This window comes from Bombina bombina, chromosome 6, assembly GCF_027579735.1.
Source record: "Bombina bombina isolate aBomBom1 chromosome 6, aBomBom1.pri, whole genome shotgun sequence".
Taxonomy (NCBI): Eukaryota; Metazoa; Chordata; class Amphibia; order Anura; family Bombinatoridae; genus Bombina; species Bombina bombina.
In genome coordinates this window covers 1119022363-1119049312 of record NC_069504.1, presented here as the reverse complement: position 1 = coordinate 1119049312, position 26950 = coordinate 1119022363, and the positions used below count along the sequence as shown (strand labels likewise).

The 26950-nt window shown below is 36.1% G+C and overlaps 1 protein-coding gene across 1 annotated transcript in view; it reads left to right on the top strand.

The window, feature by feature from the left end:
• Window positions 1–26950, top strand: part of BCAT1 (branched chain amino acid transaminase 1) — a 240047-nt gene that overhangs the window by 21502 nt on the left and 191595 nt on the right. Inside the window, exon 2 of the mRNA XM_053719082.1 lies at window positions 24108–24185. Within this exon, the coding sequence (XP_053575057.1) occupies window positions 24108–24185 (78 nt within the window). The remainder of the gene's footprint in view (window positions 1–24107; window positions 24186–26950) is intronic.

Sequence of the window (26950 nt, the reverse complement as noted above, 5' to 3'; positions counted from 1 at the left end):
ATATTGTAATACTTTTGTATACAGAAAGACAATTGTTGTTTTAAATAAATATACACAAGCATTTGCATTTTAGAGCACAAAAATCACACCAAAGACACAGGCAGAGAGACTGACACTGGTGGAGACAAAAAATAATTTTTAATCATTTAAATTTTAAAAAAATATTAATGAAAGTCTGTATGTTTGAATTTCAGATTGTGTGATTTGTATCTGTACATATATGGTGGTCACTGCATACCCAGCATACACGACTAGTATGGCTTTCCCGGATCCCTGTAGCCATCAGTGATTAGTACTTGATCGCCACAATTGATGTCTTTTTAAAGGAACTATAAACAGCTTTTTTTTTTTTTTTAGAAAATGTTTATGCATAGTAAAACAACTTTGCATTATATTTCTATTGTTTATTTTGCACCCTTTTATGTAATGTAGCTCTGAAATAGAGCAATTCCAACTCTGTCTTTGAAATGCACCTGCTGACTTATCAAGGCTATAACCCTGCTACATATCTGACCCTAATTGGCTTCATCAGATAACAACTGCAAAACAATGCATTTTATAACTATGGCTAGCATTTTTGTCTGCAGACTATAGCCCAGATTTGATTTTCCAAATAAGGCAAATGGTAAGTGGAGTTTTGCTATTGATAAATAATTGCAGTAAAAAAGGATGTTCATTTGTTTTAAAAACATTTAAGGGGCATGAAATCCAACATTGTTCTCTCATGATTCAGATAGAGCATGCAATTTTAAACAACTTTACAAATTTACTATTATCTAATTTGCTTTGTTCTCTTGATATCATTTGCTGAAAAACATAGCTAGGTATGTTCATGATTGGTGGCTGCACATATATACATCATTGGTTTACCGATGTGTTCAGCTAGCTCCAAGTAGTGCATTGCTGCTCCTTCAATAAAGGATACCAAAAGAATTAAGCAAACTAGATAATAGAAGTAAATTGGAATGCTGTTAAAAATTGTATGCTCTATCTGAATCATGAAATAACTTTTTTTGATGTCCTGTCCCTTTAAGACTTGACTGATATGTTATTCTATAGCAAGACAACAGAAATGTCTTGTAATTACAAGGTGTGTTCTGTCCCTTTAACTTGTTAAAAGGCAGATAAATGACACTCTTCCACTAGTGAGTTACTATACTTACAGCAAATACAAAAGCAGGTTTTTAATTGAAACGTTTTAGGGGAATAGAGGGGGTGACTGTCGAGAAGTAAAACAGCACACAAGGGCTGTGTAGCAAATGCTAAAGAGCAAGATAGGGTGGTCAGCAGTGTCAAAGGCTGAAAACAGATGGGAAAGGATTAACAGAGAAATGGCCTTTAGATTCTGCTGCAAGAATGTTGTTAGTGACCTTAATGCTGTCTCTGTGGTTGGGACAAATCGCAACGGATCAAGGACATGATTTGGTTTGAGGAAATGCCATGGATGTTTATGTACTTGCCTTGCCACAGTCCTTGATGTAAGGGAGAAGGGAGGGATTAGCAAATCTATGTGGGGAGTGAGTGTAGGTGAGAGGGAAGTCATTAGTTGTGAGGTGATGCGATCAATAGGGCAGGTAGTGAGGTGGGAGCATAATATAAGGACAGAAACTTCCTCCTCAGTAACAAATAATTGTACTTGTAGACATGCAGGTGTTAAATGCTTGTGAGTGCCTGGAGATTGCTGGAGGTTGCCACCTCAGCCATGTTTTCCTGGACACTTATGGTGAGAGATAATTTCATTTCTGATGGAGCCTATTTTGTTGTTGAAGTGCCTGGCAAAGTCATAATACACACACGCACATATTTGGATAGATTTGGATTAAACATACAATTTTAAACAACTTTCCAATTTTACTTCTTTTATCAAATTTGCTTCATTATCTTGTTATTCTTTGCTGAAATAACGTCATTGCATTACTGTAGCTAGCTGAACACATCTATTTAGCCAATCACAAGAAAAAAAAGTGTGCAGGCACCAATCAGCAGCTAGCTCACACTAGTGTAGGATATGAGCATATTATTTTTCAACAAGGGATTATTATTATTGTTTTTTTTTTTTTTTAAATGCTTTATTTAATTTTTGACAGAAAGAAATAAAAAGTAACACAAGAGCACATTCGCTCATGTTTGTGCACCGTGCAGGGATTATTATTATTGTTATACTTTATAAAGCGCCAAGATATCAAGAGAACGAAGCACAATTGAAAATAGAAGTGAATTTTAAAGTGTCTTAAAATTACACGCTCTATCTGAATCATGCAAGATTAATTTTAACTTTCCTATGCCTTTAAGGGTGGAGTAGTAAGAGTGCAAGATGAACTTGTAGTGAAGAAAGTCAGATGAACAGCAAGACTTTCTCTAATAGGTAGCGTGTCAGAGGAGTATGCCAGGGCTGAGGATGAGCGTGTTATTTGTGAGCTAAAGTAGGAAGAACCAAATTGTTTGATTCTAGAGTGTAGTTGTACTGCTAGAGTAAAAAAAAGAGGAGATGGAAGAGAGCAGTGTGTGTGTGTATGTTAGTGTTTGTGTATGTGTGTGTATGAGTATGTGTGTGTATATGAGTATGTGTGTGTATGTTAGTGTTTGTGTGTGTATGTGAGTGTGTATGTGTGTGTATTTGCGTGTGTGTATATGAATATGTGTGTGTGTGTGTGTGTGTGTGTGTGTATATGAGTATGTGGGTATGTATATGAGTATGTGTTTTTGGGAGTGTGTTTGTGTGTTGTGTATGTGTGGGTGTTTAATATGTATTTTGAGTGTGTATTGTGTATATGAGTGTGTGTGTATGTGAGCGTGTATGTGTGTATGTGAGTGTGTGTGTGTGTATATGAGTGTGTGTGTGTATGTGAGTGTGTGTGTATATGTATATGAGTGTGTGTGTATGTGTGTGTGTATGTATGTGTTTGTGTGTGTTTATGTATGTGCGTGTGTTTATATGAGTGTGTGTGTGTGTGTGTATATGAGTATGTATGTGTATGTGCATGTGTGTATATGAGTATGTGTATGTGTGTATGTGCGTGTGTGAACATGAGTATGTGCGTGTGTATATGAGTATGTGCGTGTGTGTGTATATATATATGTGTGTGTGTGTGTGTGTGTATATATGTGCGTGCGTGTGTGTATATTAGTATGTGCATGTGTATATGAGTATGTGCTTGTGTGTATATGAGTATGTGCTTGTGTGTATATGAGTATGTGTATATGAGTATGTGCGTGTGTATATATGAGTATGTATGTACATGTGTGTATATGTGTGTGTGTATATGAGTATGTGTGCGTGTGTGTATGAGTGTGTGTGTGTATGAGTGTGTATGTATATGAGTATATGTGTATATGAGTGTGTGTGTGTATGAGTGTGTATGTATATGAGTATATGTGTATATGAGTATGTGTGTATGAGTATGTGTATATGTGTGTGTGTGTATGAGTATATGAGTATGTGTGTATGTATATGTGCGTGTGTGTAGGAGCATGTGTGCGTGTATATTAGTATGTGCGTGTGTGTATATGAGTATGTGTGTGTGTATATGAGTGTGTGTATGTGCATATATGAGTATGTGTGTATGTGTGTGTGTATATGAGTATGTACATGTGTGTATATATTAGTATGTGCGTGTGTATATGAGTGTGCGTGTGTGTATGAGTATGCGTGTATGTGCGTGTATGTATATGAGTATGTGCATGTGTATATGAAAATTTGCATATATGTATGTGTGTATATGAGTATATGTATATGTGTGTATATATGAGTATGTGTATATGTGTGTGTGTGTGTATATGAGTATGTGTGTGTATGAGTATATGTGAGTGTGTTTATGTGTATATGAGTATGTGTGTGTGTATGTATGAGTATGTGTGTGTATGAGTATGTATGTGTGTGTGTGAGTGTGTGTGTGTATGATTATATGTGAGTGTGTGTGTGTGAATATGTGTATGTTTGTGTATGAGTGTGTGCATGAGTATATGTGTGTGTGTGTGTGTGTGTATGAGTATGTGTGTGTATGTATGAGTATGTATGTGTGTGTCTGTGTGTGTGTATGTGTGTATGTATGCATGTGTATGTGTGTGTAGGAATATGTGTGTTTATGAGTATGTGTGTATGAGTATGTGTGTGTGTGTGTATGAGTATGTGTATGTGTGTGTATGTGTGAGTGTATTAGTATGTATGTATGAGTATGTGTAAGTGTGTGTGTATGTATGCTAGTGTGTGTGTATGTGAGTGTGTGTATGAGTAAGTGTATGTTAGAGTGTGTGTATATGTAAGTGCATGTTAGTGTGTGTATATGAGTAAGTGTATGTGTGTATTTGTGTGTATGTGAGTGTGTGTATGAGTAAGTGTATGTTAGTGTGTGTGTGTATGAGTAAGTGTATGTGTGTATATGAGTAAGTGTATGTGTGTGTGTACGTGAGTGTGTATGTGTGTGTGTATGTGTGTATGCGAGTGTGTGTATGATTAAGTGTATGTGTGTATATGAGTAAGTGTATGTGTGTGTGTATGTGAGTGTGTATGTGTGTGTGTGTATGTGTGTATGCGAGTGTGTGTATGAGTAAGTGTATGTGTGTATATGAGTAAGTCTATGTGTGTATGTGTATTTGTGTGCATGTGAGTGTGTGTATGAGTAAGTGTATGTTAGTGTATGTGTGTATGAGTAAGTGTATGTTAGTGTGTGTGTGTGTATGAGTAAGTGTATGTTAGTGTGTGTGAGTAAGTGTATGTGTGTATATGAGTAAGTGTATGTGAGTGTGTATGTGTGTGTGTATGTGTGTATGCGAGTCTGTGTATGAGTAAGTGTATGTGTGTATATGAGTAAGTGTGTGTGTATGTGAGTGTGTATGTGTGTATGCGAGTGTGTGTATGAGTAAGTGTATGTGTGTATATGAGTAAGTCTATGTGTGTATGTGTATTTGTGTGCATGTGTTAGTGTGTGTGTGTATGAGTAAGTGTATGTTAGTGTTTGTGTGTATGAGTAAGTGTATGTTAGTGTGTGTGTGTGTATGAGTAAGTGTATGTTAGTGTGTGTGTGTGTGTGTGTGTGTATGAGTAAGTGTATGTTAGTGTGTGTGTGTGTATGAGTAAGTGTATGTTAGTGTGTGTGTGTATGAGTAAGCGTATGTTAGTGTATGTGTGTATGAGTAAGTGTATGTTAGTGTATGTGTGTATGAGTAAGTGTATGTTAGTGTTTGTGTGTATGAGTAAGTGTATGTTAGTGTATGTGTGTATGAGTAAGTGTATGCTAGTGTGTGTGTATGAGTAAGTGTATGTGTGTGTATGAGTAAGTGTATGTTAGTGTGTGTGTGTATGAGTAAGTGTATGTTAGTGTATGTGTGTATGAGTAAGTGTATATATGAGTAAGTGTATGTGTGTGTGTGTATATGAGTAAGTGTATGTTAGTGTGTGTGTGTATGAGTGTGTGTGTATATGAGTAAGTGTATGTGAGTGTGTGTGTATGAGTAAGTGTATGTGAGTGTGTGTGTGTGTATATGAGTAAGTGTATGTTAGTGTATGTGAGTGTGTGTGTATGAGTAAGTGTATGTTAGTGTGTGTATATGAGTAAGTGTATGTGAGTGTGTGTGTATGAGTAAGTGTATGTGAGTGTGTGTGTGTATATGAGTAAGTGTATGTTAGTGTATGTGAGTGTGTGTGTATGAGTAAGTGTATGTTAGTGTTTGTGTGTATGAGTAAGTGTATGTTAGTGTATGTGTGTATGAGTAAGTGTATGTTAGTGTGTGTGTATGAGTAAGTGTATGTGTGTGTGTATGAGTAAGTGTATGTTAGTGTGTGTGTGTATGAGTAAGTGTATGTTAGTGTATGTGTGTATGAGTAAGTGTATATATGAGTAAGTGTATGTGTGTGTGTGTATATGAGTAAGTGTATGTTAGTGTGTGTGTATGAGTGTGTGTGTATATGAGTAAGTGTATGTGAGTGTGTGTGTATGAGTAAGTGTATGTGAGTGTGTGTGTGTATATGAGTAAGTGTATGTTAGTGTATGTGAGTGTGTGTGTATGAGTAAGTGTATGTTAGTGTATGTGAGTGTGTGTGTATGAGTAAGTGTATGTGAGTGTGTGTGTATGAGTAAGTGTATGTGAGTGTGTGTGTGTATATGAGTAAGTGTATGTTAGTGTATGTGAGTGTGTGTGTATGAGTAAGTGTGTGTATGAGTGTGTGTGTATATGAGTAAGTGTATGTTAGTGTGTGTGTATGAGTAAGTGTATGTTAGTGTGTGTGTATGAGTGTGTGTGTATATGAGTAAGTGTATGTTAGTGTATGTGAGTGTGTAAACAGCTGGGTAAGTACAAGCTAAGGTGAGTGACCAAAGGATGGGCACTGGGTAAAGAAGGGCCACAGGTGTCCATCAGCATCTCAAGCTTAGTTATTGCATATATAGCTGCTGTGCAATGCCTGTCCCCCCGGATAACAAGTCTCTGCTCATCAATATCTCAGATACCACTGAGGATGGATACAACCTCTTGTTAATTTGTGATTTTCAGCCGTCTCTGGCACCTGAAGGGTTAACCCCAACCCCTGTCTGTATAGGAAACTGTGTCATTAACCCCCCTAATGCCGGACCTACTGTACACAGAGCCCATAATGCCGTCACTTATCCCCTATACCTTCTGCACTGGTTATTCTGTGGGAGGGGAGGGTGTGACGTGTGCCGCTCACTGAATTAATCCCCCGTGTGACAGTGGCAGCAGCATGGCGTGTGCCCAGGTACTGGGGCTGATGGGAGGTGGGCACGGTACCGTATGCGAGTCTTACCGGGACTGATGCTGTGAGGCCTGGGGCACTGGCACCGCGACATACCCGGGGGGCACTGGCACATCAGTCACTCCGTGTCTGTCATTGTATCCTTGTGTTATTGTATCAGTGTCATTGTATCAGTGTGTTATTGTATCAGTGTCATTGTATCAGTGTTATTGTATCAGTGTCATTGTATCAGTGTCATTGTATCAGTGTTATTGTATCAGTGTCATTGTATCAGTGTCATTGTATCAGTGTTATTGTATCAGTGTCATTGTATCCTTGTGTTATTGTATCAGTGTCATTGTATCAGTGTGTTATTGTATCAGTGTCATTGTATCAGTGTTATTGTATCAGTGTCATTGTATCAGTGTCATTGTATCAGTGTTATTGTATCAGTGTCATTGTATCAGTGTCATTGTATCAGTGTTATTGTATCAGTGTTATTGTATCAGTGTTATTGTATCAGTGTCATTGTATCAGTGTTATTGTATCAGTGTGTTATTGTATCATTGTGTTATTGTATCAGTGTGTTATTGTATCCTTGTGTTATTGTATCAGTGTTATTGTATCAGTGTTATTGTATCAGTGTGTTATTGTATCCTTGTGTTATTGTATCAGTGTTATTGTATCAGTGTTATTGTATCAGTGTCATTGTATCAGTGTTATTGTATCAGTGTTATTGTATCAGTGTGTTATTGTATCCTTGTGTTATTGTATCAGTGTTATTGTATCAGTGTTATTGTATCAGTGTCATTGTATCAGTGTTATTGTATCAGTGTGTTATTGTATCATTGTGTTATTGTATCAGTGTGTTATTGTATCCTTGTGTTATTGTATCAGTGTCATTGTATCACTGTGTTATTGTATCAGTGTCATTGTATCAGTGTTATTGTATCAGTGTCATTGTATCAGTGTCATTGTATCAGTGTCATTGTATCCTTGTGTTATTGTATCAGTGTCATTGTATCCTTGTGTTATTGTATCAGTGTCATTGTATCAGTGTTATTGTATCAGTGTCATTGTATCAGTGTCATTGTATCCTTGTGTTATTGTATCAGTGTCATTGTATCAGTGTTATTGTATCAGTGTCATTGTATCAGTGTTATTGTATCAGTGTCATTGTATCCTTGTGTTATTGTATCAGTGTCATTGTATCAGTGTCATTGTATCAGTGTGTTATTGTATCATTGTGTTATTGTATCAGTGTCATTGTATCAGTGTGTTATTGTATCAGTGTGTCATTGTATAATTGTATCAGTGTGTTATTGTATCAGTGTCATTGTATCAGTGTTATTGTATCAGTGTCATTGTATCAGTGTCATTGTATCAGTGTGTTATTGTATCAGTGTGTTATTGTATCAGTGTCATTGTATCAGTGTGTTATTGTATCATTGTGTTATTGTATCAGTGTGTTATTGTATCATTGTGTTATTGTATCAGTGTCATTGTATCAGTGTGTCATTGTATCAGTGTCATTGTATCAGTGTGTCAATGTATCAGTGTGTCATTGTATCATTGGGTTATTGTGTCAGTGTGTCATTGTATCACTGTTTCATTGCATCAGTGTGTTATTGTATCTGTGTGTCATTGTATCAGTCTGTAATTGTATCAGTCTGTCATTGTATCAGTTTGTTATTTTATCAGTTTGTTATTGTATCCGTGTGTCATTGTAAAACTGTAACATTGTATCACTGTGTCATATTATCATTGTATCAGTTTGTTATTGTATCAGTGTGTCATTGTATCAGTGTGTCATTGTATCATTGTATCAGTGTGTCATTGTATCAGTGTGTCATTGTATTGCTGTGCCACTGTATCATGTTATTGTATCACATTGACATTACAGTGTGACTGTCTAATGGTTACACAGTGTTACTCTATCACTGATAATGGTGACCATATTGCAGTTTATTTATGCTAAAGATGTAATTTTGTTTTTATTATTGTATCAGGACTGATTGTCACTATAACTGTATGTGAGATGGAACTTTGATTCTTTTATGTTACTGCATCAAGAACTTGTCCCCATTTGTCACTGGATCAGGACTGATTACTGTTCTCACTATTGATAACTATAAGTGTTCACAGTATAACTGCTTATTATTGCACTATATATAACTGTATCACTGCCTATACCTATACCAGGAGTTAAAATATAACTGCTTATTATTGCACTATATATAACTGTATCACTGCCTGTACCAGGAGTTAAAATATAACTGCTTATTACACTATATATGACCGTCTATGCAAATGTAAAAAGCTGAGTATCAAGGTGGGAGGTATTGGTTAGGAATCTTCTATTACCCATTTCTGCCTTTAAATTAAAAATCTCCCTCATTTACCCTGGTCCTCACTCTCCATAGAGTGCTAGACGTATACAAACAGGGCATATCTGGACAGCTTACAAATGGTTACAGTATCTGCTTACCCATGCACATCATTAGACACGTGCAATGCTAAAATATTTGTTTCATTTTCATTAGTTAAATAAATAATTTCATTTCGGCAAATTAGTTTAGTTAAGTTTAAAAATAAAAATTCATTTCAGCAAATTAGTTATGTTAAGTTAAATCGTTTTTTCGGATCCATTCTTTATTCATATGCATTATTCTATTCTGAAGTTTAGTATAGAATAATGCATATGAATAAAGAATGGATCCGAAAAAATGAAAGGATCTGAAAAAAACAATTTAACATAACTAATATGTCGGCGATTGCCGAAACAAAATTATCTAAAACCGCCGCCGCCACCACCCACATCGCCGACACTAAATAAGCTATTAACCCCTAAACCGCCGTACCCCCACATCGCCAACACTACCTAAACCTATTAACCTCTAAACCGCAGTTCCCCGACATTGCCGACACTAAGTAAATCACTAAATAAAGCTATTAACCCCTAAACCACAGTTTCCCAATATCACCGATATAACTAAACCTATTAACCCCTAAACCGCAGTTCCCTGACATCGCCGACACTAACTAAACCTGAAATAATGCAACCAGGCAAAGTGTGTGCAGTCCGTGAGCCCTACCAAAGTAGGGATATAAAAGCAAGACAACTTCCGCAGAGTAAAACAAATTTTTAATCCAAATGACTTTGTTCTCTCTGGTGTTTTAAGGGGTTGCAGCTTTCTCCTTGAACTATACGTTATTGTTCACAACACATGTGATTGTTTGTTTCCAATTCAATTCAATTGATTTGCCATAGCTGTGTTTGTTTGCAATTTTATTTTTTGTTACGCTCACTTTGCAATTTTATTTTTTGTTACGCTCACTTTACACACACATCTTTCACTGCTTGACCTATTGTTGACATATATATGTTTGTTTTTTCATTTGTCAACCGATTTTTATGTTTATTAGAGTCTAATACACACAGGCTATTGCCTTTTAGTTCATAGATTACATACTGGCATATCGTCAGTCACTTCACGTTGCAGTACCCACGGATTTTGGGATTAACATTTTTGCTACACCCACACTCTTTTTTCACACTACACACTCAGGACTATTGGTCCTGAATAAATATTTTTATATTAATCCTTTACTGATTGATTAGCATATCCCACTTTCAGGCTCGGCATTCACTCAGAGCCCTTATAAAATCAGTTACATTGTTTTTCACACACCATTGTTGCCTAGATATTTTTAAATCTATTTTATATTTGGTTTCTTTTTCGCCAGAAATTTTGATCCATATTTTATATTACATTTTTATTTTTAAGACAACAGATTACTTGTTCAGTTTCTTTGTATACTACTAGAAACGCTATTGGAAGACTTGGTCAGAAACAAACATTGAAATTTGTTTTAAATACAGGGACAGTCCATTGTGTTTAAATATCGATATTTTATGTTTTTGATAGGATATCTGTAGACCCGCATACCTTACATACATTTTTTGCCCAGTTTATATATACACATCACTTATCTTTTCACCAATCGGACTTTTTAGCACAACACACAGGAGTTTGCACCTATCACAAATATAATAGGAGCAATATATATCACTCAGTCCCTCATCCCCCCTTTCTCACACACACTTAGTATTACCTCCGTTTTTGTACCATCCGACATCTTATTTCATTTATAGTTAACATTACCAACTTGTCATTGCGGTCATCAGCTAATACCATTGACGCTCTAGACTATTTTTGAGTTAACATTTGTTGGACAAGATGCAGTCCAAAGAAGAACGTAGCTCTAAAAGATTGAGTTTCAATCTATCTAAGGATAATAACATTTCCGAAATTATTTCTGAAAGTAACGAAATTAAACCTATGAGAGACCTGTTTTACTTACTAGAGGAGGAATTAAATAAGGAACACAGGCATTGGTGGGATTTCACGGCCCTGGAAAAATACACTGAGGTCAACTATATTCCCAGGGGTTTGAGGATCTTTAAACATTGTTCTTTCAAAGACGATCCTGCACTCCTAAAAAAATGGTATGAGGCACTTAACGAGTGCTCTTTTAATCTAATTAAAATCCTGATAGAACACAGACGCCAGCTTTACAGTCAGAGCAGCATTAATATTGATAAAATACAGACAGACCTCAGGGTGTATCAACAAAATCCTGATTATGGAAAAATTTTAAAGGAGATTAATGAACGTACTGACAGGTTCCAAGAGAACATTGTCAATAACAAAAATAGGAAACTACAAAGGGACCATGAGGATTATATAAATGATTGTGTTTACACTTTCAATCGGAAAGAAAACAAGCCCACGAACAGCTCTGCACCTCAGAACCAGCAGGGGTGGAGAACAGTACATTACAACAGAAACAACCATCACAAACCTTCACAGTCTTTCGAAAGTAAAATAACAACTCCTTATTCCACACACAGCAACACATCCAGTCATAGAACACCCAGGTCCAATATGGAACAACCAACCTACAAGGAAGGCCATTACAGACATAACCCGTCCTCCTATAATAACAGAATCCAACACAATCATAGTACACATTTTAACAGATCATATCAATCACACAATTACAACAAACCACAACAACATTATCAACATTCATATAGAGACCCAGTACCTAGATTCAACAGAGAACAATCACACCAAGGCATTAACACATCCGATATACATAACACCTCATATCAGACAGCCCAAACCTATCAACACAAAGGAGCATACCACTCGTCACACCAAGGCCATTCTTGGAATCTTAACAAATCACAGGGAGAACACACTACCACACGTGATTTTAATGACCACAACAACTTACCACGTCATTACAGACGACCAAATCCAGATCCTTCTATGAATCATAACTGGAATCACAATGATAGTCCACAAACCCCCAATACTAATTTTGAACAATTCAAGCACCATAATAGATATAGCCCACTTATTACTCTGGACGACACTGAAAGTCCTAGCACCAGCAACAATCCACCACCTCCTTTTTTAGGGACAGGCCCCAACACAAGAACAGACAATTTTCTGATAAGGCCGGCAAAAAGACCACTTATGTCAGAAAACGAGGTAGCAAGGGCAGAGGCATTGCCGCCAAGAAAGCGGAATTATCCAGATTAAATCAGGGTCTGTTTAATCTGTCATCATATACATTATCCATTGAAGAAAAAAGAGTCCTCAAGAAAGGTTTATCTTTTTGCCCACCCAATTCTCCAAACATTTTTAATTTATTTGTAGATGTGAATAATTTCACACGCAAATTATCTTTACAGAAGTACTTTGCAAACAAGAAATTAAAAAACGATCCACATAACAATGCAGATGTTCAAGTTATATTAACCGACAGCATGTCACCCAATAAATCAATCCCTTGTATAACAGCAAATATTGAAGATCTAACTGATCATCTATTTGATGAATATATACATACCACGGTCAAAAACAAATCTAATTTCAATCCCATCAATAGTAATAACAAGTATATTGAATTATACCAAAATATGGTGTTAGAAGACTGTGAGAAATTACTCAAATCAACTGCAAAAAAGAAAAATTGCTCTTTTCATAGACACAAAAAAGCACTATATAGTTTACAAAATAATCCTAATATTGTAATCCGTGACGCGGATAAGGGAGGGGGCATTATCATTCAGAACTATAAAGACTACATCAAAGAAGCAGAAAGAATATTAGGAGATCACAATTATTATCAAATTTTATCTAAGGATCCCACTCCTCTCTTCCAACAAACATATCAGAAATTAATAGGGAAAGGTGCGTCATATGGTATCTTGAACAAAGCAGAAAGGGAATTTCTCAGAACAGATAACCCCAGCATCGCCCACTATTACCATCTTCCCAAAATACACAAGGACAAAAATAACCCTCCTGGCCGCCCTATCATTGCTGGTATTGGTAATCTAACATACAATTTATCATTCTACATAGATCAATTTTTACAGAAATTTGTAATAACACTTCCCTCTTACATTAGGGACAGCACCCATTTCTTACAACTATTACAAGATTTGACTCTCACAAATACAAAACATCTTTAGATCACATGTGATGTGAGTTCCTTATATTCAAATATCACTCACAATCTAGGAGTGTCGTCAGTAGCTCATTTCCTAGAACAAGACCAATATTTACCGAAAGAGCAAAAAGCTTTTATCTTGGAATGCATTAAGTACATCTTACAACATAACTATTTTTTATTTATGGATCGTTTTTATTTACAGATTAGGGGAACGGCCATGGGTACCAGGTTTGCCCCCAGTTTCGCGAATCTCTTCATGGGATTATTCGAGGAGATTTATATTCACCATGCGGACTTTGGGGCAAACCTGGTATTCTATGGTCGTTACATAGATGATCTTTTATTTATTTGGAATGGGGACCAGCAGTCTACAGAATCATTTATTACACATCTTAATAATAATGACATGGGAATTTCTTTTACGGCCAATATACAATCGATTTCAATAGAATACTTGGACTTGGCACTTAGTTGGGGACCAGATCAGACTATAGTGTCCAAAACTTTTTTAAGGATGTAGACAGCAACAGCTATCTAGAATACCATAGCAATCATCACAGAAGTTGGATTAATAATGTACCTTACAGTCAGTTCAGACGCATCAGAAAAAACTGTTCGGATTATAAAACCTTTTTGGAACAGAGCCAAATTTTGTATAATAGATTCATAGAGAAAAGTTACCCGGCGCATGTTTTAGACCAGGCCCTTATGAGAACTAAACGTTTAGATAGGAATCAAATGTTATCTAAAGAAAACAATACCAATTCTGTAATGGATAAACCAACTAATCAGGACAATATCATGTTCATCACCCAATATAATGATAGTTTTCACAAAATTCAACGGATAATTTTTAAACATTGGCATGTGATCCAAAGGGATCCCATATTAAAAAACATTGTACAAGACAAACCAAGGATTGTTTATAGGAGGGCTCCTACGTTGAGGAGCAGACTAGCACCAAGTAAAATAGTCAAACACACACAACAGCAACCCAAAAACATTAACAAGTTTAACAATGGCATCTTTGGTTTACAGGGAGTTTACAAATGTGGCAAGACGGGATGCAATTCCTGTAAACACATTAATTCTGGCACGAAAGTTTTCAAATCTCATACAACTGGCGATACTTTTCCCATCCAAAGTTTTCTTAATTGCAATACTTCTTTCGTCATATACCTATTGGAGTGTGTATGCGGCCTACAATATGTAGGCCGCACTTCCAGAAAGGCAAAAACTAGGTGGGGAGAACATTATCGCAACTGTAAAAATTGCAAGAAAACAAAAGTTAAACACAGTGTCCCCAACCATTGTCTTACTAAACATCAGGGAAATCCTTACATTTTCAAATTTTTACCTATAGATTTCATCCCCAAGTCATCAGATTACAACCGAGTTAATAAACTCAGACAACGAGAAACTTTTTGGATATTCAAGTTGAAAACACTGTTCCCTGAAGGTTTAAATGCCAACCTGGACCTAGCAGCCTTCAATTAATGCCACCATCATTTAGCCCCTTTTTTCCCTATTTTCATTCACTTTTTTCCCGATCGCCATTCACTCCCTTTCCCCCCCCACACCCCCACACCCCCCCCCCTTTCTTCCCTCCCCTCCCCTACCAAATCCCACAACAATAGCATTTTGACACTACATACACATATTTCTGTATTACATCCCATACAGGGACAACATCATTAGTAATTTGACATTATACACACCCATCCCCACAATATTTACCACACAGGGCCATCTCACTAATATGATATTGTGTATAACAGGGCCATTACACCAACACTATATCAAGTGGTCAACACAGTTCATGCAATCCCCAAACTAGGTCATTGAATTTAGCATTGAACACATATTTAGCTTTAGTTCAGACTTTTGCACCAAATGTGCCGACCTTTTTTATGATATCTGTCCATAGTGTACCATTATGTCACTATTCACCTTCATGAGCTAGAAATACATTTTTTTCACCTGTCCCTACTATCAGATCATACATTACATTCTGCATTTGTCTGTTTTAAATTAGTAGATTTCAGACTAAGCATCTATTCCTGTGAGTTTAAGTTTCAGATAACAATGAATTTTAACAGTCCATTGTAACTACAATCACAAATACAGGCCTAACAGGTCATTAGCTTTTCTATATACATATTATGGTTTAAAAAAGATTTGGGTTTTTGACCAAATACAAGTTCGACAAACTAATTACACATAGGGTTTACACTTATTTTACTGATGTTGCACCATTATCTAGGAATACCTAAACATTTCGCATCAGGACCATTCATCTGTTAAATGTCATTACGAATACACATTTAGATTATTATTTTGGACACCTACAAATCAGAAAAAGTCCACATACTGCATAACATTTGCAGGTTTTTTGGATCAATAGGTCAAAATGATTTTTCGTAATTTTTTTTTTTTTTTTAATGTTTCAAAAGACATTCCAGTGATTAAACTTAACACTGTTATAAACAAACACACAATTCGGATGACAAATACAAAAAATAAAACAAATTTACTAGATCCATAGAAATTTGTTCCGAAAAATTATATTAGAATTTTACATCTATAATCCTATGTCACCTTATATAGTAATAATAATAATTACTTTTATCATTATCTTTTGTTACAAAATTTATGCATCAAATTTGCAAACGCAAATTTCAACAAATGCTTGTTCTATTATTACCAAATTTTAAACTAAATTCTCTATAAAGCCTGCTTATATAATTGCATTAACGGACTTATTTTTAAACAAATAAGTCACATATCAGTCTTACCATTAGTAATCCAAGCTTTCATAGTTTAATCAAATACCATTGCGCTCAGTGTGTTTGTCCGGGTTCCGTGAAGTCCCGACTTATAAATTTTAATTCATGTACTTTCGCATGTTTATATCGCTTTAGTAATTTACATCCAACACTACAAATTTTTTTATGACTGTTCTCTTTATTATTTACGCTGTTCTTATTACATATAATTTTTTTCGTCCTTTCATACAAACACCTTTTTCTCAGACAAACTTATTAGAATATTAATTTGGATAGAGATAGGCTATATTTGTCAATGGGGTATCAAGTTCTTTGACATTTCTATCACTGTTATTTTAGTAACATACAATTGTATTGTATCAATGGGCTGGCACACAGGTGTATATTTCTATCAGTGCTTACAATTAACACAGTGTATACCATGTTACCATTGGTCTATTTTTAGGTCTATGATAACTTCCGTTTTTTAGACACACCTGTATTTAAGGTTTTAAATTGGTATTGATTGTATCCATTGTTTTATGCCTGATGAAACGACCAGTTAACGGTCGAGAAACGCGTAGCAGTATTCATTTGGATTAAAAATTTGTTTTACTCTGCGGAAGTTGTCTTGCTTTTATATCCCTACTTTGGTAGGGCTCACGGACTGCACACACTTTGCCTGGTTGCATTATTTCACTCCACCAGAAGGCGATTTATCCAGCCCAGAGTGACACAGGAGCTCACCTGTCTGATCCAGACGCCACAGATCACAGATCCACCAGTGTACTAACCACTGTGAGTGTTAGTCTGCCTGCTAGCACCGGTCACAGTACGGTGCATTTTCTTCCGGTAAGCCTTTTCGACTATATTTCCTTTGCTGATTTCCAGACCGTATTACGCTATGTGGCGCCCTCTTTCTTATTCATAATTTTTCAGAATCTTCATACCGAGGACCAGAGGAGCTGCCGCCACAGTTGTATGCTCGTTATTTGGAGCCACCCTTCGTTGTCCGTCCCCACACCTGGTTTGACGGTTTGTGCATAGACTGCCTTGTCATTACTTAGCGCACCCCCCTTTTTGGTTCCCCTTTGGGTTCCAATGTTGACTAACTAAACCTATTAACCCTTAAACCGCTGTTCCCAAATGTCGCCAACACTAACTAAACCTATTAACCCCTAAACCGCAGTTCCCCGACATCTCTGACACTAACTAAACCTATTAAACCCTAATCCGCCGTACACCCACATCGCCAACACTAACTAAAACACTTGCCCTAAACCGCCAACACCCACAAGGCCAACATTAACTAAACCTATTAACCCCTAAACTGCCAACCCCCACATCGCAAAACACTAAATTAAACTATGTTAACCCCTAAACCTAACACCCCCTTTACTTTAAAATAATTAAAGGAACACTGAACCCAAATTTTTTCTTTCGTGATTCAGAAAGAGCAAGCAATTTTAAGCAACTTTCTAATTTACGCCTATTATCAATTTTTCTTCGTTCTCTTCCAATCTTTATTTAAAAAAGAAGGCATCTAAGCTTTTTTTATTATTCAGAACTCTGGACAGCACTTTTTTATTGGTGGATGAATGTATCCACCAATCAGCAAGGACAACCCAGGTTGTTCACCAAAAATGGGCCGGCATCTAAACTTACATTCTTGCATTTCAAATAAAGATACCAAGAGAATGAAGAAAATTTGATAATAGGAGTAAATTAGAAAGTTGCTTAAAATGTCATGCTCTATCTGAATCACAAAAGAAAAAATTTGGGTTCAGTGTCCCTTTAAAATAGACCTAAATTAAAGTTACAATTATTAACTAACTACCTGTTTAAAAATAAATACAAACTTACCTGTGAAATAAAAATAAATCCTAAGATAGCTACAATATTACTATTTACTAACTACCTAGTTAAAATACATACAAACTTACCTGTGAAATAAAAATAAAACCTAAGCTTACACTAATAAAACCTAACATAACTAAAAATAAAAAATGGGGAGGTGTATCCCAGCGCCAACCAAACCTTATATGCCCAAGACGGTGGTACCTAGCTACCACCAGGTGAAAACAGAAGTATGAAGAGTGTGCTCAGGCGCCAACAATACAGAGGCTAAGGTTAAAAATGGGGATTTATTACATATATTTGCTCACATATACATATACATCTGCATGGATCCACGCTAAAATTATAAAACCACTAATCTAAAAATATATATAAAATATAAAAAAATATAAAAAAATCAATCAATCTCTGAAGTGAGGAACAAACTGTTAAGTGTGTCCCAATGCGGTACAATATGTCCCTAAGAGTTATCGAAGGAACATAATAAAAACAGTGGTTGTAGTTTAAAACTGATAAAAGTAGTGAACAGCAATGACAATAGAAACACAGATAAAAATACAAATAGATACGTGGTGAGTGACCGTGTAAAAATAATCCAAATGTGAAAAAATGTTAAAAAAGTGTGACTGTGAGTGCGGTGTCCTTGATTGAAGGAGTGCTAAAAATCATCTAAAAAATTCCAAAAAATTACTAAAAAATCCCAAAAAATTCCAATAAAAACAAAGTTCCAGAAAAGCAAGTGTGACTGTGAGTGCGGTGTCCTTGATTGAAGGAGTGCTAAAAATCATCTAAAAAATTCCAAAAAATTACTAAAAAATCCCAAAAAATTCCAATAAAAACAAAGTTCCAGAAAAACAATCCTGTGGAGTGTCTTAAATATATCCTAAATAATTTCCAGAAGTCCTAAGAGTGTCCAAAGTGGATGAAATAAAAGTCAATTTGCTCTGTGCTTGTCCAGTGTGGAAAGTAGTTCAGTGCACAAAAATACAACAATAAATAACAAAAGATGGTAAAAATAATAGACAGAAAAAAACCTGCGAAGAAAAAATGAGACACAATGTGTAAAAACTTTACAGAAATATCCTCCTAATGAAAAAGAGCTTACCAGGTCTACGCGTTTCGGCCTCTCCTAGGCCTTTATCAAGACTCTTGATAACTTCAGAGATTGATTGATTTTTTTATTTTTTTTTATATTTTATATATATTTTTAGATTAGTGGTTTTATAATTTTAGCGTGGATCCATGCAGATGTATATGTATATGTGAGCAAATATATGTAATAAATCCCCATTTTTAACCTTAGCCTCTGTATTGTTGGCGCCTGAGCACACTCTTCATACTTCTAAAAATAAAAAACCTAACATTACAAAAATAAAAAACCTAACATTACAAAAATAAAAAAAACTAAGATTACTGAAATTAAAACTGCAATTACAAAAAATAAAAAAAAATACCATTACAAAAAATAAACAAAATTATCCCAAAAAATAAAAATTATTTCTATTCTAATACCACCTCAAAATAAAGAAAACCTAATCTATAATAAACTACCAAGGGCCCTTAAAAGGGCCTTTTTAGGGCATTGGCCTAAAGTTCACAGCTCTTTTTCAAAAAAATAAAAGCAAACACCCCCTAACATTACAAACCCCCACCCCCAAACCTACAAAATTAAAATAAATCTAATGTACCCATTGCCTCGAAAAAGGGCATTTGTATGGGAATTCCCCTTAAAGGGCATTCAGCTCTTTTACAGCCCATCAAAAATAAGGAATGCCTAATCTAAAAAAAAAAAAAAAACACCCCAAAAAGAACAAAAATCCCATTACAAAAAATAACAAACGAAATTATCCAAAATAATAAAAATTATTCCTATTTTTATACCCCATTTAAAAAAAAAACCCAAAAAAACCCAAAAAACCCTAATCTATAATAAACTACCAATGGCCCTTAAAAGGGCCTTTTGTAGGGCATTGTCATAAAGTTAACAGCTCTTTTGCTAAAAAAGAAAAACACAAAGACTCACTAACATTACAAACCCCCACCCCCGAAACCCACAAAATAAAAAAAACCTTACTAAAAAAAACCTAATCAACCCATTGCCCTGAAAATGGCATTTGTATGGGCATTGCCCTTAAAAGGATATTCAGCTATTTTTTGGCCCATTAAAATAAAAAAGCGCTAATCTAAAAAAAAAAACTAACACTAACCCCAAAATCAGTACTCACAGTTGCTGAAGTCTGGCGATTGGCGAACGATCTTCATCCAGGTAGCTCCATCTATATCCATCGCGGGACCGGCATCTTCTATTTTCAGCTCACCTTAACACATGAGCTTGCTAAATATACCCCTATGTCAGTAGGTAGTAATACCATTGTTATTGGACGGACAATACATGTTACACAACAAGTTTCTGAGACTTTCCTCTATCTCAGATCTGCAGTACTGTAAGCAGTAAACAATTCAACATGCTTCTTAGTTCACTAAAGAAAATTATGGTTTACAGTCGGTATTTAAGGCCCTTTAAAGGGACATTAAACCCATTTTTCTTTCATGATTCAGATAGAGAATACAATTTTAAACAACAATCCAGTTTACTTCTATTATCTAATTTGCTTCATTGTTTATATATCCTTTGTTGAAGAAATAGCAATGCACATGAGTGAGCCAATCACACGAGGCAATTATGTGCAGCCACCAATCAGCAGCTACTGAGCCTATCTATATATGCTTTTCAGCAAAGGATATCAAGAGAATGAAGCAAATTAGATAATATAAGTAAATTAGAAAGTTGTTTAAAATTGCATGTTCTTTGTAGAAAAAATATGGGTTTCATGTCCCTTTAAGGCCAGCTTGTGAGCAGCCCAGCAGTTAATTAGAGCAATTATCAAACACTACATAGTGCAGACTGCAAGGTGTGGTTCCCTTTTTAACTGTTTCACTGCTGGGCCACTCACAAAACTGGCCGTACACGGAACACTGGTTACTTATTATTATTGAAAAAAAGATATATTTTCTTTATACAAATGGTTACATTTATATGTGATAATTAGATGTTTGATGACCTTCTGTTACTTTCATGAACTCAAGATGTAATACCCGAGTAATAAATTGTATAATTGTACAAAGACAAAGTATGAAAGTAGCTGAATAATAAAAGTATAAATTGTAATCAATATTTGTACATAAGTAGCAAAGTGTAGGAGTCTGCTACTAGTTAATTAAAAACACATCACAGGCCTGCTTTGTAGCAATCATTTAAAGGGACAGCAAACGTAAAAAATAGTTACCTAATTCTGCATGTAAGAATTATGTAACATTATCCTAGTGACTCCTTCAAAAAGAGATTTGGGAGATTTACACCCACAGGTCTATTTAGCTACCATTCCTCCCCAGCCTCATAATTTTTTTTCTTCTCAAAAGCGCTTTATAGCTGCACTGTCTAATCACAGTGAGCCTGATTGCGCCATTGAACTAAATGTAGTGCGCTCCCACGCTGGGTTAAGCAACCTATAGCTCTACCCAGCACAGGAGCACGCTGCATATAGTTCAATGCTGCAATCGGGTGCACTGTGATTATACAGTGCACTGGTGATGCCCTTTTGAGGGAGAAAAAAATCACAAGAGGCAGGTGAGGAACGGAAGGTAAGTATATCTTTGGGGGTAGCTCTCTCTAATCTCTTGTTTTTGAAGGTGTGGTTTGAATAATGTTAAATAATTCTGCACATTATTTTTTTAAGTTTACTCTCCCTTTAAGTCTTCTCTTGTTATACTCAAGAGGGAAATAGGGAGAGCAAATGTAATAAGGTTATTTTAGCCGCACTGGTTTCCCTTAAAGGGACATAATACACATATGCTAAACCACTTGAAAGTGCTGCAGCATAACTGTAAAAGCTGACAAGAAAATATCACATGAACATCTCTATATAATAAAGGATGATATTTTACTTTTAAAATTTCTTCAGCTCAGTGAACAGTTATTCTTCATCTACTGTCCAGCTGTAGGTTTGAGAAAAAAACAAAACAATAGCCAATCAGCATCAGCAGTGCTAAGTCATACATTGCTTTACTGTGATCTCATTCATTTTCACTGAGGAACCTGTTGGCACTCTACAAATACCTGATGATAATAATAATAATAATATGTGCCGCCAAGTTGAAATCTATCTTTCACTAAATTCCAGTGCTGATGTGTTTGTGCTGCAAGTCTCCTTCAGATACCTGCAGTGTAACCTAGGTTTCAAAATGGCAGCCCCTATGATTAGCGGAAAGTGCATGAGATGTGTTTAGTGTTTAGTGTCCCTCGGCTAAGGCTTATTAGGGACAGATATACATCAGTTACTAGAGCTGGGAAGCACATTGTTTTGAAAGTTAAATTGCAGGAAATGTTTATTGAAAATAATTAAAAAATACACAAAAACGGAAAGCACTGTTATAGGGATAGTTTGAGGCGTTTTGTGTCCCCTAGTGTCGCTTATTGATAGACTCCCCATACAGCAAATAATCATAATATTAGTGATACATAGTCAAATTATATTTGTTCATTTCAATGCAAACACATTCACTGCAATACAAACTCTTTTTCAAGGACCATGGAAAAAAATAAATGGAGACAGACAGTTGCTTTTCATCAGGGAGTTAATTATTAAATGTTGGAATGAATGACCTGAGGCTGTGTGTGTCCAGCCAATACAATGCTGTTGCTACAGTACTGTAATATCACATTGTAGCTAAGGTTAGAAGTTACAGTTAACCCCTTGCTTGACAGAGAGGGCTGTAGCACTGCCAGTGTTGGCACAATGGTACCTGCAGCCCTGTCTCAACAACACGTTTCACACCAAAGATATTTTGGTTTCAGCAATATTTCTCTGTATTATTGTGCACTAGGACTAGGCATTTTCTCTTTAAAGAGGGGCAATAAATATGTTACATATATTTATACGCTGTAAATTATTATGCACAGTTATGTATAGTGTTGTAGAGTATGTGGAAAATCTTGTGCAATATCGTGACTTACAAAGAATATAAAGCCCAGTTGTTTTCCTTCTCACTGTAGACCAGCATAAAACATACTAGGCTAAAATAAAGGGATAATGGATTTTCAGTTTCCTCATGTTCTGTTGTACCTTGTATACCATGTTAATTATCGTAGCCATGAATATTACATTTCATCTAGAACTGTTCAAGCTCTAACCCTAGTCATAACCATTACCTTAACCCCAAGCTTAGCCCTAACTATAACTCTAGTTTTATTCCTATCTGTCAGCTTAATCCTAGTTTTAATTCTAACCCTAGCAGAAGCCAATATGCTAACCCCTAACCGAAAACTAGCCCTAGCTATAGTCCTCACCCTGGGTCTACCCTAAACCCAACCCTACCCCATCCCAAGATATAGCCCTTTCTCAAGCTTTAATCATTACTCTAACCCTAACTATAAAACTAGCAATGACCTTATCACTAACCCTATTGTAAATCCCATCCCTAGCCTCACCCAACTGTAAAACTAGTCCTAGTTCTAATCTTTCTCCCCCTAGACCAAATCCTTATCCTAGCTCTAGCCCTATGGCTAGTCATATCCAAAACTCCAAACCCAACCCTGAAACTGTCCTTAGTTCTCTGGCTCTAGCCCTAACCCTAGTCTCCCTAAACCTGAAAATATCCCTAGCTCTAACTCTAGCACTAGCCGTAACCCTAGCCCCAACCCTATCTCTAACCCTAGCCTTATCCATAATTATAACCCACAACCCTGAAACTGTCTCTAACTCTAGCACTAGCCCTAACCCTAGCTTTAGCCCCAACCCTAGTGTCTCTTACCCTGAAACTATCCCTAGCTGTAGCCATAACCCTAGCTCTTGTGCTAACCCTAGCACTAACCCTATTTTTCCATAACTCTACCCCAACCCTAAAACTGTCCCCAGTACTATTCCTAACCCAAGCTCTAGTGCTAACCCTAGACCTTACTCTAGCCATAAACATAACTCTAGCTTAGACTCAGACCTAAGCCTAACTCCAGCTCAAACACCAAACTCTAGCCCAAACCCTGTTGTGTGAATTGTGATACAAACATTATTTTGTGTGTTTCATAGAAAGTAACAAGAACCACTATTAACGTACTGCCACTTTATGGCTTTGTTTAACTACTACCTCTAATGTAATGATGAGCGGCAACTGATACAGGAAGGTTTATCTGATAAGTTGAAACTCCCTGCTGTTATTGTTCATGTTTTTGTTTTTTTAATAATATTCTATCAACTTTTATTCTGCAGAACTGTAAGAACGGCTGTCACAATGGGACGAGCTGCAGTGACGGAGAGACAAATCACACAGTCATTGACTCCTTCAAGGTTTGTGCTATGCTAAGGGCAAGTGGGAGACTTAGATTTTATATTTTATGATGCTGTTTTGAGTGGGGGAGCCACAGTGGCACCATTGAGCATGTGCACAAGGTGGGAATGTTTGGTGGTGGAGCACCATATTGGCATTATTGAGCATGTTCATGATGTGGGGATGTTTGGTGGTGGAGCACCATATTGGCATCACTGAGCACGTGCATGAGGTGAAAATGTTTGGTGTTGGGGTGCTATATTGGCATCATTGAGCATGTGGATGAGGTAGGGATGTTTGGTGGTGGAGTGCCATATTGGCATCACTGAGCATGTGCACAATGTGGGTATGTTTGGTGGTGGGGTGCAGGTTGGTATCACTGAGCATGTGCATGATGTAGGAATTTTAATTTCCTATCTAAAGAAAGATTTTACATTTGCCCTTTTGAACCTCCCTATGTTTCAGATAATTTGCTATTATATATTTTATGTAGTTTTATAAATGTGAGAGTAACATATCTTTTATTTAAAAAAAGAGTTGAAAATGAAAGCTTATAACCTTGAATCTACACAGAAACAGACATATAACCAGATTTAGCATTTGCTTGGTTGGATATCTCTGGCACATTTATTTCAGAATGTTCTGGTTTGGGGCTTTAGATCAGAAGTTCTCACCCATCACTTTACTAAGATAGTGTGAGAAGTGTTTCTGCACATGCATAACCCATTTTGCTGGAGTAGCTTGGCCTACTTACTATCCGTCTGCTTCAAGTTGGAGAAAAAATGCTAAAGCAATGAATGGCCTAGTAACATAGTAGATGAGGTTAAAAAAAGACCGAAGTCCATCGATTTCAACCTGACCGTAAACACAAACTCATAAAGGTGCAAATTTATTAATTCTGACAAAGGGAATGCAAAGTAGGTATTTTAAGAAGTAGTGTACCTTTAATGTACCTTTTATTTGTGCAAAGATTGAAAACATAATTTTTAATACTTTTTATTGGTCCTCTGCATTTTACTTAAATGATTAAAACAATATATTGTAAATAAGCAAAGAGAAAATAATCTAGGTAACTAAGAAGCTGGTCCCTGTTGCTTACATGATTTATAGATGCTCAATAAGTTGGTGAGGGGCTTGAAATGGTGAAATCATTAGGGCTGTTTCACCTCTATTTTCATACCTTTTCACCTGCTATTAACATATATAGGGCTATATTACAAGTGGTGCACTATTGTTAGCGCGGGTAGTAATATGCAATATTGTGGTCACGATAACATGCGTGCATATTATAAGTTAAAAGTAAACACGTTCGCTGGAGCACAAACAAAAGAAGCAGACATTGGGTTTGTGCGAGTGAAGACCTAGCATGTAAGTGTAAGGGTTAAAAAAAGTGCACCAAACACAACATAAATACATTATAATAAAGTGTTACACTCATATACTTACACTATCTGATAAAAAAATATTGTATGTAAATATACATACATTTTCTTATAAGGGTTAAAAGGTATATGGTATATGAATGGAATGGGCTATATTTTATATATATATATATATATATATATATACACACACATACACACTTGTATTTATATATGTATATAAATAAATATGTACACATATATACACACGTGTGTGTATATTGAAATTTAGCGCTCTAGGTGTAACACGGTGTCGGGTTAGTGTGCAAGAGATAAGTGTTAGACTTTAATGGAGCACGCTGTTAAGAAGTTGCGGTAGGTATCTGAAGTCCTGAAGTTAGTTTGCATCGGGTTTCACTCACGCTCAAACATTTTACTTTTAACTTGTAATATGCGCACTAACCAGCCCGCTTTAAAAGGTTACTTCTACCACAATGTCTGGATAGAATGAGAACAGTTTCGATATTAAACAAGGTGCTGGTCATGAGTGTTCCAGGGTGTTTCATTTTAACTTTCTTATCCCTTTAAGCAATCAGTATGGTTAAATGAGACTACTAGAATTTATGAGCTTGTTTGGGGTGGATTGGAATGGGCAGAGCTATGCAAAACATACAATGTGCGCGGTTCTGCTTCAAAGTGTCCCCGAAGTTTCATTCATATCATCTAACTACACTCTTACTGTATAAATCACCTAGCTACACTCTTACTGCACAAATCATCTAACTGCACTTTTACTGCACAAATCATCTAACTGCACTCTTACTGCACAAATCATCTAACTGCACTCTTACTGTACATATCACCTAACTACACTCTTACTGCACAAATCATCTAACTACACTCTTACTGTACAAATCATCTAACTACACTCTTACTGTACAAATCATCTAACTACACTCTTACTGCACAGATCATCTAACTGCACTCTTACTGTACATATCATCTAACTGCACTCTTACTGTACAAATCATCGAACTGCACTCTTACTGTACAAATCACCTAACTACACTCTTACTGTACATATCACCTAACTACACTCTTACTGTACAAATCATCTAACTGCACTCTTACTGCACAAATCATCTAACTACACTCTTACTGCACAAATCATATAACTGCACTCTTACTGCACAAATCATCTAACTGCACTCTTACTGTACATATCACCTAACTACACTCTTACTGCACAAATCACCTAACTACACTCTTACTATACATATCATCTAACTACACTCTTACTGTACATATCACCTAACTACACTCTTACGGTACAAATCATCTAACTGCACTCTTACTGCACAAATCATCTAACTACACTCTTACTGCACAAATCATCTAACTGCACTCTTACTGCACAAATCATC